Source organism: Pan paniscus, chromosome 6 (assembly GCF_029289425.2).
Source record: "Pan paniscus chromosome 6, NHGRI_mPanPan1-v2.0_pri, whole genome shotgun sequence".
Classification (NCBI taxonomy): Eukaryota; Metazoa; Chordata; class Mammalia; order Primates; family Hominidae; genus Pan; species Pan paniscus.
This window is the reverse complement of record NC_073255.2, coordinates 49,375,213-49,391,168: the sequence shown is the minus strand read 5'-3', so window position 1 is coordinate 49,391,168 and position 15,956 is coordinate 49,375,213. Positions and strand designations below refer to the sequence as shown.

At 42.6% G+C, this 15,956-nt stretch overlaps 2 protein-coding genes across 3 annotated transcripts in view; one reads left to right on the top strand and one right to left on the bottom strand.

Annotated features, from left to right (window-relative positions):
• The window catches only part of NUDCD3 (NudC domain containing 3), a 106,669-nt gene that overhangs the window by 11,910 nt on the left and 78,803 nt on the right, over window positions 1-15,956 (top strand). The window lies entirely within an intron of this gene.
• Window positions 9,876-14,648, bottom strand: LOC117980945 (large ribosomal subunit protein eL32-like). The gene has a single exon (XM_034964031.3). It carries the CDS (start codon window positions 11,236-11,238, stop codon window positions 10,831-10,833), a length of 408 nt encoding a protein of 135 aa, XP_034819922.1. The 5' UTR covers window positions 11,239-14,648; the 3' UTR covers window positions 9,876-10,830.

Here is a 15,956-nt window from a genome sequence, read left to right as displayed (position 1 = left end):
CGGTGGGAGGCAGTGAATCATGGGGGCAGTTATATCCATGTGGTTCTCGTGATAGTGAGTTCTCATGAGACGGTTTTATAAGGGACTTTTCCCCCTTTGCTTGGCACTTCTTCCTGCTAGTATGTGAAGAAGGATGTGTTTACTTCCCCTTCTGTCATGATTGTAAGTTTTCTGAGGCCTCCCCAGCCGTGCTGAACTGTGAGTCAATTAAACCTCTTTTCTTTATAAATTACCCCATCTTGGGTATGTCCTTATAGCAGCATGAGAATGGACTAATACAATGACATTTCCATTGGTGCCAGACTCCCAGATCCTGGCAACCTTGTGCCCGTGTTCTGCCCTAAAGCTGTTGCAGCATACATTGTTATTTATACATAATAATGTACAGGTTTCATTTATAGTATTTTTGGGGTGATTTGGGGGAAATTTTATTTTGACCTAATTTTACCATCACTCTGATTTTAGCATCTCCCTGACTAATAACCTGCAATTGGTCTGAATTTCATTCTTGTTTCTGCCCTACTGTTGCTTCCAGGGCATGTCAAATGAAGATCAGAAATGCCCCCACCCCAGGGCTTAAAGGAACCTATCTTTTTCTTGTTTTAGACAGAGTTTTGCTCTTGTTGCCCAGGCTGGAGTGCAATGGCATGATCTCGGCTTACTGCAACTTCCACCTCCCAGGTTCAAGCAATTCTCCTGCCTCAGCCTTGCAAGTAGCTGGGAGTGCAGGTGCCTGCCACCATGCCTGGCTAATTTTTGTATTTTTTTAGTAGAGACAGGGTTTCACCATGTTGGCCATACTGGTCCGAAACTCCTGACCTTGGGTGATCCACCCATCTCGGTCTCCCAAAATGCCGGAATTACAGGCGTGAGCCACCGCGCCCGGCCCAAAGTAAATAACCCATCTTATTCCTCAGAGAAGAGAGAGAATTTGCACACAGATATTTCCCTATTTGCACAAGATAGCATCAGAGAATGTGCTTATATTCTGTAAGGATACTTTACAATTTTAATAGTTGTTCAGGCTGGGTGTGGTGGCTCATGCCTGTAATCTCAGCACTGTTAGAGGCCGAGGCCGGCTGATCATTTGAAGTCAGGAGTTTGAGACAAAGCCTCACCAACATGGTGAAACTCTGTCTCTATAAAAATACAAAAAATTAACCAGGTGTGGTGGTGCGTGTCTGTAATCTCAGCTACACAGGAGGCTGAGGCAGCAGAATTGCATGAACCCGGGAGGTGGAGGTTGCAGTGAGTTGAGATTGTGCCACTGCGCTCCAGCCTGGGCGACAGAGCAGAGCGAGGCTCCATCTAAAAAAAAAAAAAAAAAAGAATTGTTCATAGTAAAGACTTTGTAAAAAGTGAAAAAGTGCCATTTGAGCCTCAGTGTTTATGTAATACTAGACTGGGTGACCAGTGCCTGCAGACATGATTAGCACTGTGGAAGAGAGGGGCGCAAAGTCTGCAGCATCTTATGACGTAGTCACTAATCAGGCATTTCTCAAGAGCTGCCTGTTAGGGTTTGCCTCTTGGAAGACCTCACGGTAGGGTTTGGTGTTGGTTTCCTGGGCATGGGCCGTCAGTGTCAACTTTCATAGCACCTGCAGTTCAGGCTCTTGACCTGCAGGTGTTGCTGTAGACAGTGGGATGGTGACTTTGCCTTTGCTTGTGCTGGGATGCTGACAAAAATCTCTGAAAGGCTGTGTCAGTCCTGGGCTTTTCCTTTTAAAAATCACGAGCAGAATTCTTTAACAGAGAAGAAGGAAAATATGGTAGCACTAAGAATGTCAGTTACTGCCTAGAAACTGTTGTCTTTGTCCTGTGTGCTTGGACTGGGTATCTTTTTGTCCTTTGGATGAGGAACAGAGTGCTCCAACACTGTTGGTGTGCATTGGGCAGTGACAGGGCCCTGGGTCCAACTAGGCCATTCCTCCTGCCCTGGGCAGGGAAGCAGAGTAGTGACAGTGTACAAAGAGGGTGTCATGGAACAATCTGACATATTAACCCCTTCTAGGACAAGCCCGTTAGAACATAATACCTGAGAAAACTGTTCAGTACTTTCTCTTGCTTTGGGTAGTGTGGCCTTTGTGCGCAGTTACAGGGACCTCGGTGCTTCTTGGGAAGGGAATGGCATCATTTGGAAGATAAATTTCAGGTTTCCTAATAGTGTCCTTGGCAGATACTTCATCATCATCATCAGGCTGCTCCCTCCTGACTTGGTCTCCGTAGGTATGGGTAGTCTTCACTCTTCTCATCAGCAAAGTCTTTTCCAGTAGTTCATCCCTCCGCTTTCCCCAGCAGGTAACCGTGCCTCCTTGGAGTTTGCACTTCATTTTACGTTATTCCTTTATGGCTGGCTGTGCCCACATTTTCAGTGATTAGGGGCAGAGACTTACTCAGCCTTTCTCACTTCCTGGTGCTGTGTGAGATGACCCCCCCAGTGCATGCCGAATTCCATTTCTTAGTACCTCTTCTTTGGTTTTGCTTACTGTTTTCGCTCAGTCTGTTATAACAAAAATACTGTAGCCTGGGTGGCTTATAAACAACAGACATTTATTGCTAACAGCCTCTAAAGGAGGCTGGAAGTCCAAGATCAAGGTGCCAGCAGGTTCAGTGGTGAGGGCCCACTTCCTGGTTTATAGACCTCTGTCTTCTCATCGAGCTGTCACATGGTGAAAGGGGCAAATGAACTCCCTTAGGCCTGTTTTATAAGGCCACTACTCATATTCACGAGGGCTCTGCCCTTATGACCTAATCGTCTCCCAAAGGCCCCACCTCCAAATAACATTACTTTGGAGGTTAGGTCTTTAACATGAATTTTGGAGGGACACAAACATTCCTTCTATAGCACTCACACACCTATCATGACATCTGTGGCTCTTGATGTCCCTCGGGTGGGCTGTCAGGAGAATAGAAAGGTGCCTGTGCTCCAGGCCTGAGACTTCTTTCCGTGTGTAGGCTCACACTGCCTGAGAAATTTGGGTTCCTTGTTTCGTCTTTAAACAGCTTCTTCCTTTACTAGTCGAGGCTTTTTCAGGTGCCCATTGCAGGAGACCCCTTTGTAGAGTCACGGGGGCTTAATCAGAATCCCCTTCTCTCCATATACCCAACCCCGTAGACTGTGGTGAGGATTGAATGAGACCTGCTTAGCATGATTCCTGACAGAGTGTGCACTCAAGTAGATACTAGCTATTATCGTTACTATTATTTCTCTTAAAAAAGAAAAAGCTTTTCATTTTTCTTTCTGATTATACTCAATGTACAATATTTGGAAAATACAGATGAGTATATAAAGAAAATCCCTTCACTTCCTATTAACTTTTTGGGATATTTTCTATGGCTTTTCTTTTCTTTCCTTCTTTCTTTTCCTCTTCCCTTTTCTTTTTTGAGACATAGTCTTACTCTGTTGCCCAGGCTGGAATATAGTGGAGCACGGCGCAATTGTAGCTCAGTGCAACCTCGACTTCCTGGGCTCAAGCTGTCTTCCTACCTCAGCCTTCTGAGTAGCTGAGATCACGGATGTGTACCACCACGCCTGGCTAATTTTTAAAAAATTTTTTGTTGAGACGAGACTCCCTGTGTTGCCCAGGCTGGTCTCAAACTCCTGGGCTTAAGAGATCCTCCTGCCTCAGCCTCCCAAAGTGCTGGAATTACAGGCATGAGTGTCTGTGTCCAGCCTGTTTTTTTCTTATGCATGTAAACATATACATAAATACATGTATGTATATTTATAAAATTTTATTACACTTTATCTTCTTTTATGCTGAACAGAGTATCCTTAGCATTTCCTGCATTCCTTTTGCTGATTTTGAATTTGTGATGTAGACCAGCCTGGCCAGTATGGTGACAGCCTGTCTCTGCTAAAAATACAAAAATTAGCTGAGTGTGGTGGTGCATGCCTGTAGTCCCAGCTACTCGGGAAGCTGAGGCAGAAGAATTGCTTGAACCCAGGAGGCGGGGGTTGCAGTGAGCTGAGATCATGCCACTGCACTCCAGCTGGAGTGACAGAGCGAGACTTCGTCTCAAAAAAAAAAAAAAAAAAGAAATGAATTCGTGATGTACACTGTTGAGTGTTGTCTACCTGAAGTGGCTCTTGTCCTTGGATGAGGGCATATGCTGCATAGTATGCACTGAGAGAGAATAATGAATAGAAAGCCAGGGGTTGAGGGATGTCTGTCTGTTTCCCCTCAGATTCAGCTATCTGTGGACCCCACCTGGGGATTGAGCCTTAGGCCACCTGGCTCAGTGTCATCTTGTGTCATAGCTGCTATTTCACCTTTCCAGTGATTCACCCTGAAACTGCACCTTCTTAAAGAAAGCTCAGGCATAAGAAGCCTCCAAGCGATTTGACTTAAATCACAAGTCAGGAAAACCTGATTTAAGTTGTTAGGAGGACTTTTAAAAAATTCTCACAAGAAACATTGCATTTTTATTTTTTATTTTGCAGTTTATTTTTATTTTGCAGTGAAGGTTATATGCTTCATTTTTAGAAAGCAGTGTTGAGTTTGCTGGATATTGAAGTTATATCAGAAAATAACCTGGTATCTTAACGTTTTCAGAGTTGGATGGGTTCGGGGAGCATGTGGTCAGGGAGGAGGAAGAGGAGTGTTAGAATCATCTGTGGAGTTTTTCCCCTGGAAAAATGTGTATTTCCAAAAATTGAGAACCAATGATCTGCTTCCTTTTTACAGGTGAAGAAATTAAGATGTACAATGGTCAAGTGCTTTGCTTAAAATCATACATTTAGAAGGTAGGGCCAGAGAGTTATTGGGAATTGAAGCAGAACTACCTCGTGGACTAACTGAGGATTTATTTGCATTGATGTGTTAGAAAAAAGCAACTAATTACCCTACTATCTGAGAGATACTTTTTAAAAACTAGCCAATTTCTTTTAAAATAACCAACTTCTATTTGAATATTTTTCTATAATAATAGTTCTTCTTTTTATGCTAGCTTGGTTTTTTTTTTTTTTTGATGTTGGAAAGGTAATATATGTACTTAACAAAATGTTTATTAGGTAGAATTTGAAATACAAAAGACAGTAGACAGAAGAACATGACTCCTCATGTGCTCATTGCCCAGTTCCAACAGCAGCCTGCTTTTCTCCCTCCTGGTTTATTTTGAAACAAATTCTGCCTTGTATCATTTCATCTGTAAATATTTTCAGCCACTGTTTAAACTTCCAGTTTTCTTATAGTGTCCTAATTAAAAGAAAGTTTTGTTTGAATCAGGCTACTAATAAGGCTCCAAACACCAATGCCTCATAGTCAACCCTCCATTTTTCTCTCTTTTTTTTTTCCCTCAAAATTTATTTGGTAAAGTAAATCAAGTTGTTTGTTTGTATTTCCCACTAGCTGGATTTTGCTGATTATTACCCACATGTGGTTTAGCATGTCCTTTGTCCTATTTCCTATAAGTTGGAGTTGGATTTAGGGTAACATTTTTGAAAGTTAGGAGAGTATGTAATAGAAGCATGTTCTTCCTAAAGATGACTGTTGTTCAATATCATCTTTTGCAAAATTTTAATATTTTATATGTATGTATATATTTTCCCTACTATATATAGTACACATGCACAGACAAAAGCACATCAGTGAGTGTTGCGTTTGTCATATCCCTGGAATGTGCTGTGAACCCTTGCACTAGATAAGCAGCTGACACTGACTGAATACTTCCTGTTGCCAGGTAGCTTCTCCTTAGTGTACGCATAGGTTTTTCACTGTCCTCACAACTCTTTGAGGCCGTTCTGTTGCCTTCCCATTTTGTAGTTTAGGAAACTGACCCAGGCTCATGTTGTTGAGCAGTGGAACCTAGTTTGCCTTTGGGTGGTTTGCCCTGAGATTCTCCGCTACGTTAAAATGCTGATGTTCATATTGTTTGGTCCATAAAACATAAAATAAAATAAAATGCTTGGGTCCTTGCTCTAGAGATCTGATTTAATTGGTCTGAGTGTGGCCTCTTCTGTGTCATGTCTGGATTTTCAGAAACTTTCCAGGTGACTCTGATGTGTGGCCAAGATGTTTACTAACTGCCGTGTAGTATTCTGCTGTGTAGATCTTATTATTTAATGAGTCCCCAAGGAGTGTGTACTTAAGTTGTTTCCCGTGTGCCAGCATCACAAATGATGTTGCAGTGAATATGCATTTAAGTGTCTCTTGGAACATGTGTATGAATATCAGCTAAATGAATTCCCAGAACAGGAATTACTGGGTCAAAGGGTATGGCGTTTGTAATTTTGATGGATGTTGCTAAATTGGCCTCAGGGAGTTTGTGTCTATTCTCTCACTGCTAGGTTGCTAGGTTGTCTCAGAGTACCCGACCCCATCCTAGGTGTTAGCCAGAGTCCCTAACTCCTTTCTGGGCTACTGTTACCTTTTCTTCTTTGGTTTTCTTTGAAATGTCGTTCACTTTTGAAATATCTTGGATTTAACTTTGTATATGTTTCTGTATTTTTTTCCATTCTGTGTATTTACAAATACTAAACCATTTGTTCATTTTGTTTGTTAGCACCACGCTATTTTGTTTCATAGCTTTATAATACATTTTAGCACTTGGTAGAACTAGTGTTTAATCTTTTTACCCCCAGACTTTTCTCAAATATTCCCGTAAATTAATTTTTGTGTATGAAAATTCTGTTGAAATATTCATTGAGAATACATTAAATTTATGTTTTAGATTAGGGAGAATTGACATCTTTACATTATTGAGTCTTTTGGTCTAAGAAAAGGTTATGTCTTATTTACTCAAGTCTTGCTTTATGTTCTTTTGTAGAATTTTAATCTTTTTATTCAGTAAGTCCTATACACCAATATCGAATTCTCTTACTGGTTTCTAATAGTTTCTCAGTTGATTTTCTTGGATTTTCTAGGAGTGCAGACTATTTCTTATTTATAGTAGTATTTTAGTAACAACTATATTTAGTAATACGTCATATATGTATTTGTCACATTTAGAATTCTAAATGTAATTGTATTTTTTTCCTCCTCCTCAAAATTTGTTGCTGAGCAACTGGAAGGATGGAACTGGCAGCCACTAAAGCACTGGAGGGGAAGTTTCTCAGGGTTGATTGGGGTTGGTCACGGCTTCCATCAATCTGAGAAGCTGACCAGTGGTTGAGGTGGCATTACTAATTAGGCAATAGACACATGAGTCTGGAGTTCTGAGAAGAGTAGGGACTGGGATGGGCATTTGGAAAACATTAGCATTTAGATGCATTTAACCATAGACTGGGTAAGATCACCAAGGCAGTGAGGGTGGATGGAGGAGACAAACCTGAGAGCATTCCAGGAGCCCTTGTGACCGGTGCAGTAACCCCTCGATTAGACCTGTTGCTTCATCTCTGGTTTGTTCATGGAGTCCGGATGAGCACCTAAAATCCTGTGTCATTTTGTGAGTCTTTGTCACCCCTTGCTTCTAAGAGGTATATCTAAGGTCTGTGTGTCACTTCTACTCTGTAGTGGCCTCAGTGTGTCCCTGAGTAGGTGATTCTGTGTTCTCTATCCTATGAGTGGTGGCTGTAAACACTTCTATGTGTTTACACAGTCCTATGTGTTTACAAAAAACCTCTATGTGCCTTTCCTGTGCAAACTGTCCTTTGTGTGTCTTTTCTTGTGGCCACTCATGCTTGCCCTGCTCATTCTGTCAGCAGAGAAGTCAGGAGGAGGGGAGTGGGACTGACCTAGATCACCTAGCTCTGAGCTGGTTGTTACCATGTACAGTTGGCCCTCTGTATCCTTCGGTTCCACATCTGCAGATCCAACCAACCTTGGATTGAAAATACTAAAAAAGCCAAAACCATAAAAAATAACAATACAACAATAAAGATAATACAAATAAAAAATATTTAACAACTATTTACATAGCATTTTCATTGTATTAACTATTATAAAGCTAAAGATGATTTAAAGTATACATGAGGACGTGCATATGCAAATACTATACCATTTGATATCAGGATATCAGGGACTTGAGCATCGTTGGATTTTGGTATCCTTAGGGTTCTTGGAACCAGCGCTCTGTGAATACCAAGGGACAACTGCATATCTACTTGTTGGGTATTATTTGTTGTCACCATGCAAGGCAGGAACTTTGTTCATTGTGGATTCTACTGCCTGGCACGTAGTTGGTACTCAGTAAACAGCTGAACAAATAATGATTGAAGTTAAAAGTCACATTGAAGATGATCAACCTTTGAATTTTAACATATCTCATGAATGCCACTCTTCAGTAACATTTAGTTTTTCTCATATTTTCACATTTGTGTATGTTCTCTGTCTTCTTAGGGCAACTCAGAGTTGTACTTTGAACTTGGTAGTAGTTTGAACTCTTGTTTTGGTTTGGTCAAAGTAAAGATAAATAAAAATAGTTAAACTTGCTAGTAGAGTCCTGAGGCCACTTCTCTGTCTTCCAGCCATTGTGCTGAGCCGTCAGGCTGTCAGCTGCCCCTTCTGGTTTTGTTGTTTGTGCTCTTGCCCTTCTTTCCCTTCCCTCATGGGTTGCTTCCCTTGCAGCCCCTGAGTTACAGATGCCCAGGACTATGCAGAGCCCGGTCCACGCAGGCCTTGTGCTCTCTGAGCCACGCTGTGAGGGAGTTGGAGTGACCTGAGTTTTTGTATCTCCTTTAATTAAGCCAAGGAATTTGCTGTGGAAGCAGCATCTGAGTGAGAGGCTAACATTGGGGGGACCTTAAGCCGAGCCTGGGCGTGTAGGCAGCTCTGTCCTATAGAATTTGCTTTGAGACCCTCTGGAATAAGTCATCTCAAATGACTTGGCTGTGAGTTCTGTGAGCTGAGAAATCAGATTTGGAGCCTGTTATCTGGTCTTTAAAATAGCAGCTGTGGGATTCTGAAGAGTGAGGGTCAGATCTGTGGTCTGGCTGCTGGCTGCTGTGGTATGGAGTCAGTGTTCTTAGCTAACCAAAGACTAGCATATTCTCTCTCTCATATAACTGTTAATGTCTGTTTATTTTTTGGTCTTTTAAAAAAATCTTTGAATTTTAGATAATTCATATCTACCAAAAAAAATTGCAGAAGTCATGCAAAGAATTCTCAAATATGCTCTTCACCCAGCTTCACCAAATGTTAGAGTCTTTTATAATGAGGGATTACCATTAGCTCATCTGTAGACCTTGTTTAAATTCTGCCTGTTGAATCATGTCCTTTATCCTTGGCTCAGGGTTCAATTTGTTATTGTCATTGTATTCGTGGTTGTGTCTCTCTTCAGTCTCCTTTATCTGGGACAGTGACAGTTTCTTAGTCTTTTCACGACCTTGACAGTTAAAGAGAACTGGTCCTTTTTTTTTTCCTTCATTGCCATTTTTTTTTCGTGGAATGTCCCTCATTATAGTTTTGTCTGATGCTTCCTTGTGACTGTATTCGTGTTATATGTTTTTGGCAAGAATGCCACAGAAGAATACCATGGTGGGCCTTTAGTGTGTCATGCCAGGATTTGTCCCATTCCTTCTGATGTTAATTGTGATCATAACTGTGATCATTTGGCTGAATGGATGGCTGCACATTTCTTCCACTGTGGAGTTACTGTGTTCCTTTTTGTAATTAGTAAGTATCTTGTGGGGAGATAACTTTGAGACTAGATAAATATCTTGTTTCTCAGCATACTTTTACCATTAATCTTAGCAACCACTGATTATTCTTGCCTGAAACAATTATTACTGTACTGTTTGCTAAATGATTTTCTATTTTTATCATTCTTTCTCCATTTATTATTTAGAATTATACTTGTCAAAAGACAAAATTATAACAAATTTAGTTTAAAGATCTAGTTGGCTTTTGTGTTTCTAGAATTGGGCAACATCTCATTCTGTAAAATAGAATGAGTATTCCCATGAGCTGACCAAAGGAGGTAGGTTTTATAGGCAGAAAAGGGCTGAGAAAAGCAGACACAGAGAACAAAAAGCAGATGGGTCGTTTCAAAGTCACTTCCTCATAGGGTTGAAACAGGTAAGGGGTCTTCCTTACCTGCTGACTCAAGTTGACTGAAATCTCCTGGTTTTTTTTTTTTTTTTTTTTTTTGGTTTGTTTGTTGGAAAACTGGCCCTTTTTAAAGTTCATTTTGATTGTCTCTATTCTGGTTTGGTCTGGTGTGCTGGGGCCTTATGCAGGAGCTCAGTCCAAAACAAATGGACTGTAAGGACTGTAAGTTTCACATGCTGTAAGGAAGAGCTTTTCTTTTTCCTCTACTTATTTATTAGTTCTTGGTGTATGTCAGTGTGTATTCATGGATAGTTATTCCATAGGTTATGGTCCATTACTATTGTTTAATTGCTCAAGTGGCCTCTTGCAGTTGACTTTTCCTGTTAACATGTTTGCATCATTTTTCGAGCACTTCTTTATTTTCTTGTACACTACAGGAAGTTCCAGGTTTGAGTTCTTTTCCTGCCCTGGCTGTGGAATGGACCCTTTCTCCAAGAAGTCCTTGGGTTTTGATAAGAGATTGAGATTACAAGCCAAGAGCTGGGCCTGCTGTGTTAGTTGGTGCTGTGGTGTCAGGCTTCTAGACTCTCCCAGTGGATGAGCAAGGAGGATACCTGTCTCTTGCCTTGTGGTTTGCTCCTTTAATCTCTGAAACTGTTACATTTATCTTTTTACTTCCTGACTCTAGTCTTTTTCCCCCTTTTAAAAAAATTATGTTATGGAATAAGAGTATGAATCTTGGAGTCTAGAGACCGTGCATTCAGTTGCTAGCTCTGACACTGATAAGCTGTCTGGCATTGAACAAATTCTTTCGTCTCCCTGGGCCTTAGTTTTCTTTTCTTTTTTTTTTTTTTTTGCAGTTTTTACATTTATTTAAACAGAAAACGTGCACACAAGCTGTCTACTCATTTTCTTCACTGCACAGCCTGGCATTGGGGTTGGTGACTCTGATGGCCAGTTGGGCAGCTGTTTCCACGATGGCTTTGCGGTTCTTGGAGGAAACATTGTGAGCGATCTCGGCACAGTAAGATTTGTTGCACATCAGCAGCACTTCCAGCTCCTTGATGTTGTGGACCAGGAACTTCCGGCAGCCACTGGGCAGCATGTGCTTTGTTTTTTTGTTGCTCCCATAACCAATGTTGGGCATCAAGATCTGGCCCTTGAATCTTCTACGAACCCTGTTGTCAATGCCTCTGGGTTTCCGGCAGTTACGCTTAATTTTGACATATTGGTCTGACTGGTGCCAGATGAACTTCTTGGTTCTCTTTTTGACGATCTTGGGCTTCACAAGGGGTCTGAGGGCGGCCATGATGCCGAGGAGGAGATGGCTGCCACCTCCGTAGGCAGCGCCGAGGAAGAGAGCCTTTTCTTTTTTTTTTTTTTTTTACTGAGGTCTTAGTTTTTTTCTTATATACAATAGGGTGATAACAATTAAAGGGCTGTTGTAAGGATTAAATGAGATAGTATAATTAAAGCTTTCAGTATAAGCTAAGTACTAGGTTTGGTTCTTGGATTCAGCAAGTATTTATGGAATACTTTTTTTTTTTAGGGGCTTGGGGCAAATGGGGTTTTAGATTGCCAGCCTGCCCCAGTCTTTTGCCTCGTCCCTGCCGGGCCTCAATGGGGACCTTGATCTCTGACCTGCCCCTTGATCAAAGAGCTCCACCTCTGACTTGTCCCTTGATCTGGGAGCTTGGGTTCTAACTTGGCAGCCTGGATCAGGGTGATCGGCCTCTGGCTGATGCAGAGGAACCTCTGGCTTCTCTTTCTTCCTTTGAGCAGTTGTACAATTTGAGTCAGGAAGGGAGAGAGGATGGCTTCTTTGTGGCCACCCACTAGCAGAAGTCTTGGAGTGGGCGCTTCGCCGTTCCCATGTTAAATGAGCAGTTCTGATTCTGTCTGGGCACATTCTACTTCTGAAAGCAAAATTTCACACCGATCTCTGTGGGTGGTATTATTGTGAGGACCATTGGAAGGGACTCTCCTTCCTTCCCTCCTTTTCTGTCATAACTTTTCTATCTTTATTGACCCATTCTTCAGTAGGGGTGAGATGCTGGTTCAGCAGGCCCTGTAATAGCAGCACACTCTGCCCTGCAGAGGTTGGAGGAAGTGACACCCAACCTTCTTCACCACGGGGGGCTGGTGAGGGTGAATGTGGGGAAAGAAACCAGTCAGTGCCTCTCAATCTTCACTGCTGATAGCTGAGCCACACCATAGATTTGGACCAGAATCTTCTCCCAAGGAGGGCCAGTGCTCTCTTCCCATGACCCTCATAGCAGAGTCTGAAACAGCAGTCTGAGTGGGTCACACCTTCCCTCACCCGGTGGGGCTTTGTGACCTAGCGATTCATGGGAAGCAGGGGTGTTTGCACACTTTCTCCCTCCTGCCCACTAGCATGCCTCCTGCTTTGCAGGCTCACCCAGAGCTTTCTATTCTGCTGCTGCTAGAGCTTCCCAATAAGTGGGTAGGTAGGACTAGCTGTGACCTAGAAAACACTTAGCATTATCCAAGTGTCCCTAGTGAAAAGCTGAATAAAGCAGGAGAAATGTCACTTTGGATGCTCAAGTTCTCCTAGGAGAACAAACTTCCAGACCTTTTGTTTCCCCTAATTTTTGAAGGCAGCATGGCTGAGCCCAGAACCACATGGCTGAGCCTGGTACCAGAGTGGCTGGCAGGATGAGCACTTCACAGATTGGTGTGGTGACTAGCAGCCTCCTTCCTGAGGCCTTTGGGGCCCTGCTCACTGTACTGGGTCTTAAGTAAGAAAAACAGAAAACTGTTTCTCTCTCCAAGGAAAACAAGCAATAAACCCCATGTACATACCTCCCTGAGTTCTGAATAAGAAAGGAAACCAGGCATGGTGGCCCCAGAAGTGTTCAGGGCATATGGGTATGATCCCTTGCCCGAGTGGGTTGGCAGTGTCCTCTTGAGAGGCTTTTTGTGTCTGCTGAGTATTTTCCAATTTAGGGTGGCTCAGGGGATGGGATGAGGATTCTTCAACTTTTTCCTTGTTTTTTAGCTTTTTTCCTTCTCAAGTTGGCCCTGGGTGGCTGTCCCTGCTTCTAGGGGGCATTGTGAGCTTTACATTGGTGCAGTGCTGGCTCCTGGCAGCAAGCATCTGGCTTATACCACTGAGATGTCTCATGTTGGGTGGCTGTGCCACCCAGGCTTCCATGGTCCTGGGTTCACTGGTCATTTCTTTCCCAAAAGTATGCATTCACGAGGTCAGCTTTGTATCTTTGGGGCCAAGCATCTGTGATTTTGCTGCTCTAGCTTTTATTTAGATTTGACTCTCTTGCACCCCTTTTACCCTGGAACTTCCTATTTTTCCGTAAAAGTTTTTCTTTATTTTTTTTAACTGGTGTTTTGAAAAATGCTGTATGCATATATCAAAAACAATTTGAGAAGTACGGGGGGGTGTATAGTAGAACTTTGGTGGTCTTCTCACTCACGGCCCTGTCTGTGGCTCTGTTCTGCTCTACACAGTGAGGTGACTGTGTTTATCCACTCTACCCTAAGTGGCTGCTGTTACCAGTGTCTGGTGTACGGGTCAGGAGATAGTCTATGAAAATACAAGCATACTTATCTATGCCTGTCTTCTTACTTTTTTCTTTTTTGGTTAATACAGTTTATTTTTAGACTGACTTTAGGTTCACAGCAAAATTGAGCAGGAAGTGCAGAGAGTTCTCCCTGTGCCCATGGCCTCCACGATTAATGTCCCACATTCTCTACTTTTTCAGTTTTAACCTTTCCACAGATGATAGTGGCTGTATACACTGCTCATCCACATCAGTCTCAGTGGGTGTCTGCTGTGTTCTCTAACGGCTGTTCAGAAGTTTCCCACTTCATGTGGACAGGCCTTAAGGTGTTGATGTTTTACTGTGTGAACTGTGCTGTGGCTGTCTGTGTATTCTCTCAGCCTCATTTCTGGTGGAATTACGGGAGAATGATGTGAGATGACTGTGAGATTTTTAAAATCACTAAAAGTTTCTTTATAGTAATATAGAGGAAAATTAGAAAATACATGTAAAAAACATTAAGATTAAGGAAATTTAAAATGCTCTCTGGAAATGTCCTGGGGATGTCCCATGCTCGTGTGGGGTCTAGGGCATAGGGCGGAGAGCAAAGCATATGTGTTTGAACTGGTGCTGCTGAGGTGGAGCAGAGCACATGTGTCAGCTTCTGTTTCCACCTTCGTTTGGGCCCTTCTGCTCCCCTGCCACTTCCTGAGCCCTGCCCTTGGCTCGGCCCCTGGGATGGATGTGGGTTATTGTTTTTGGCACTGTAAGAGGAGGGAATTTAGAATAAGGAAAAGAGGGTTGAGATTCTGTACTAAATGCCAGTGTTGTTGGGTGTCTTAATCTAAAAGCCGGAATGGGGATAACGCTCCTTCTAAAAGGGTATTGGTCCATAGAATAAGAAAAAATTGAAGCTTATGTAAAGATTTGGTGGGCCGGGCATGGTGGCTCACACCTGTAATCCTAGCCCTTTGGGAGGCCAAGGCGGGCAGATTACTTGAGGCCAAGAGCTCGAGACCAGCCTGGCCAATGTGGTGAAACGCTGTCTCTACTAAAAATACAAAAATTAGCTGGGTTTGGTGGTACATGCCTGTAATCCCAGTTACTCGGGAGGCTGAGGTGGGAGGATTGCTTGAGTCTGAGAGGTGGAGGTTGCAATGAGCCGAGATTGTGCCATTGCACTGGGTGACACAGCAAGACTCCACCAAAAAAAAAAAATTGTTGATCTAGTCAAGGTACATTTCTCTGCCTGATGTTTTCTGAGACATGGGTGTATGATTTGTCTGTGCTATATTGTGTTCTAACCCAGAGGCCGTGAAATGAAAAAAACGTAATTTAACTCAAATTAATGGGACTGTGGCGCTCTTTTTCTTTCTAGTTGGCCTGCTGTCACTTTGAGGGACTGTTATTTGGAGGAAGTTAATTTGGGAAACGATTCTTGCTTTGTTTTCTTTTTTTTTTTTTTTTTTTTTTGAGATGGGGTCTTGCTCTTTAACCCAGGCTGGAGTGCAGTGGCATGATCTTGGCTCACTGCAACCTCTTCCTCTCGGGTTCAAGCAATTCTCCTGTCTCAGCCTCCCAAGTAGCTGGGACTACAGGCGTGCACCACCACGCCTGGCTAATTTTTGTATTTTTAATAGAGACGGGGTTTCACCATATTGGTCAGGCTGGTCTCGAACTCCTAACCTCAAATGATCCACCTGCCACAGCCTCCCAAAGTGCTGGGATCACAGGCGTGAGCCACTGTGCCGGCCAGGAAATGATTCTTTTGGTCCCTCATACTGCTTGTGAAGTTGTAGAAGTACTAAATTCCCATTTCATCCAGAAAATATATTTCTTTGAAAATGTCTGTTGATTTTTTTTTTATTTAGTAAAAATACATTCCTTTTGTAAATAGATAAAACTCAAGACCCCTTTGATCATCCCTCAAGCCCAGTATTCTCCCAGAGATAACAATTGTTCTTGGGCTCACCTTTTATTTATTTATTTTAATTTAGTGATTCCAGTTTTTAATGTTTAAGATTGCTGGTTGATTCTTATGAGTGTAATATCCTCTCACACCACTTGGAGGCTGTTGATTGTGCCTGTTTTTAAGTCTTGTGTCTTTACTAACTCTGTGTTCTGCAGCATCACTTCTTTAGGTGTAGAATTTGTTGCCCTTTTCTCAGGGTTTGGGGATACTCAGCTGTGTATTAACTTTTAAATTTGAGGTTCCTGTTAGCCTGTCTGGATGCTGCATCAGTTTTCCAAAGTTGGTCTCTAGACATTGTTGGTGGCTTGGCTGGGCATGGACTATGTCAGCTGCTAGTTCTCAGGGATGGCAGGCTCCGTGCCCTCTGTGGGTGTCACCAGCTTGTCCTCCCAAACCAAGTATCCAACTCTCCTTCTCTCCGGGTTCAATGCCACTTAGGTTCAAGTGAGTGGAGTTACATATGTGTTTTTGGGGAGGGGCAGGAGGTCATTCCATTGTTATACCCTAACCACATTGTCCCTTGATACTCACAAAGAC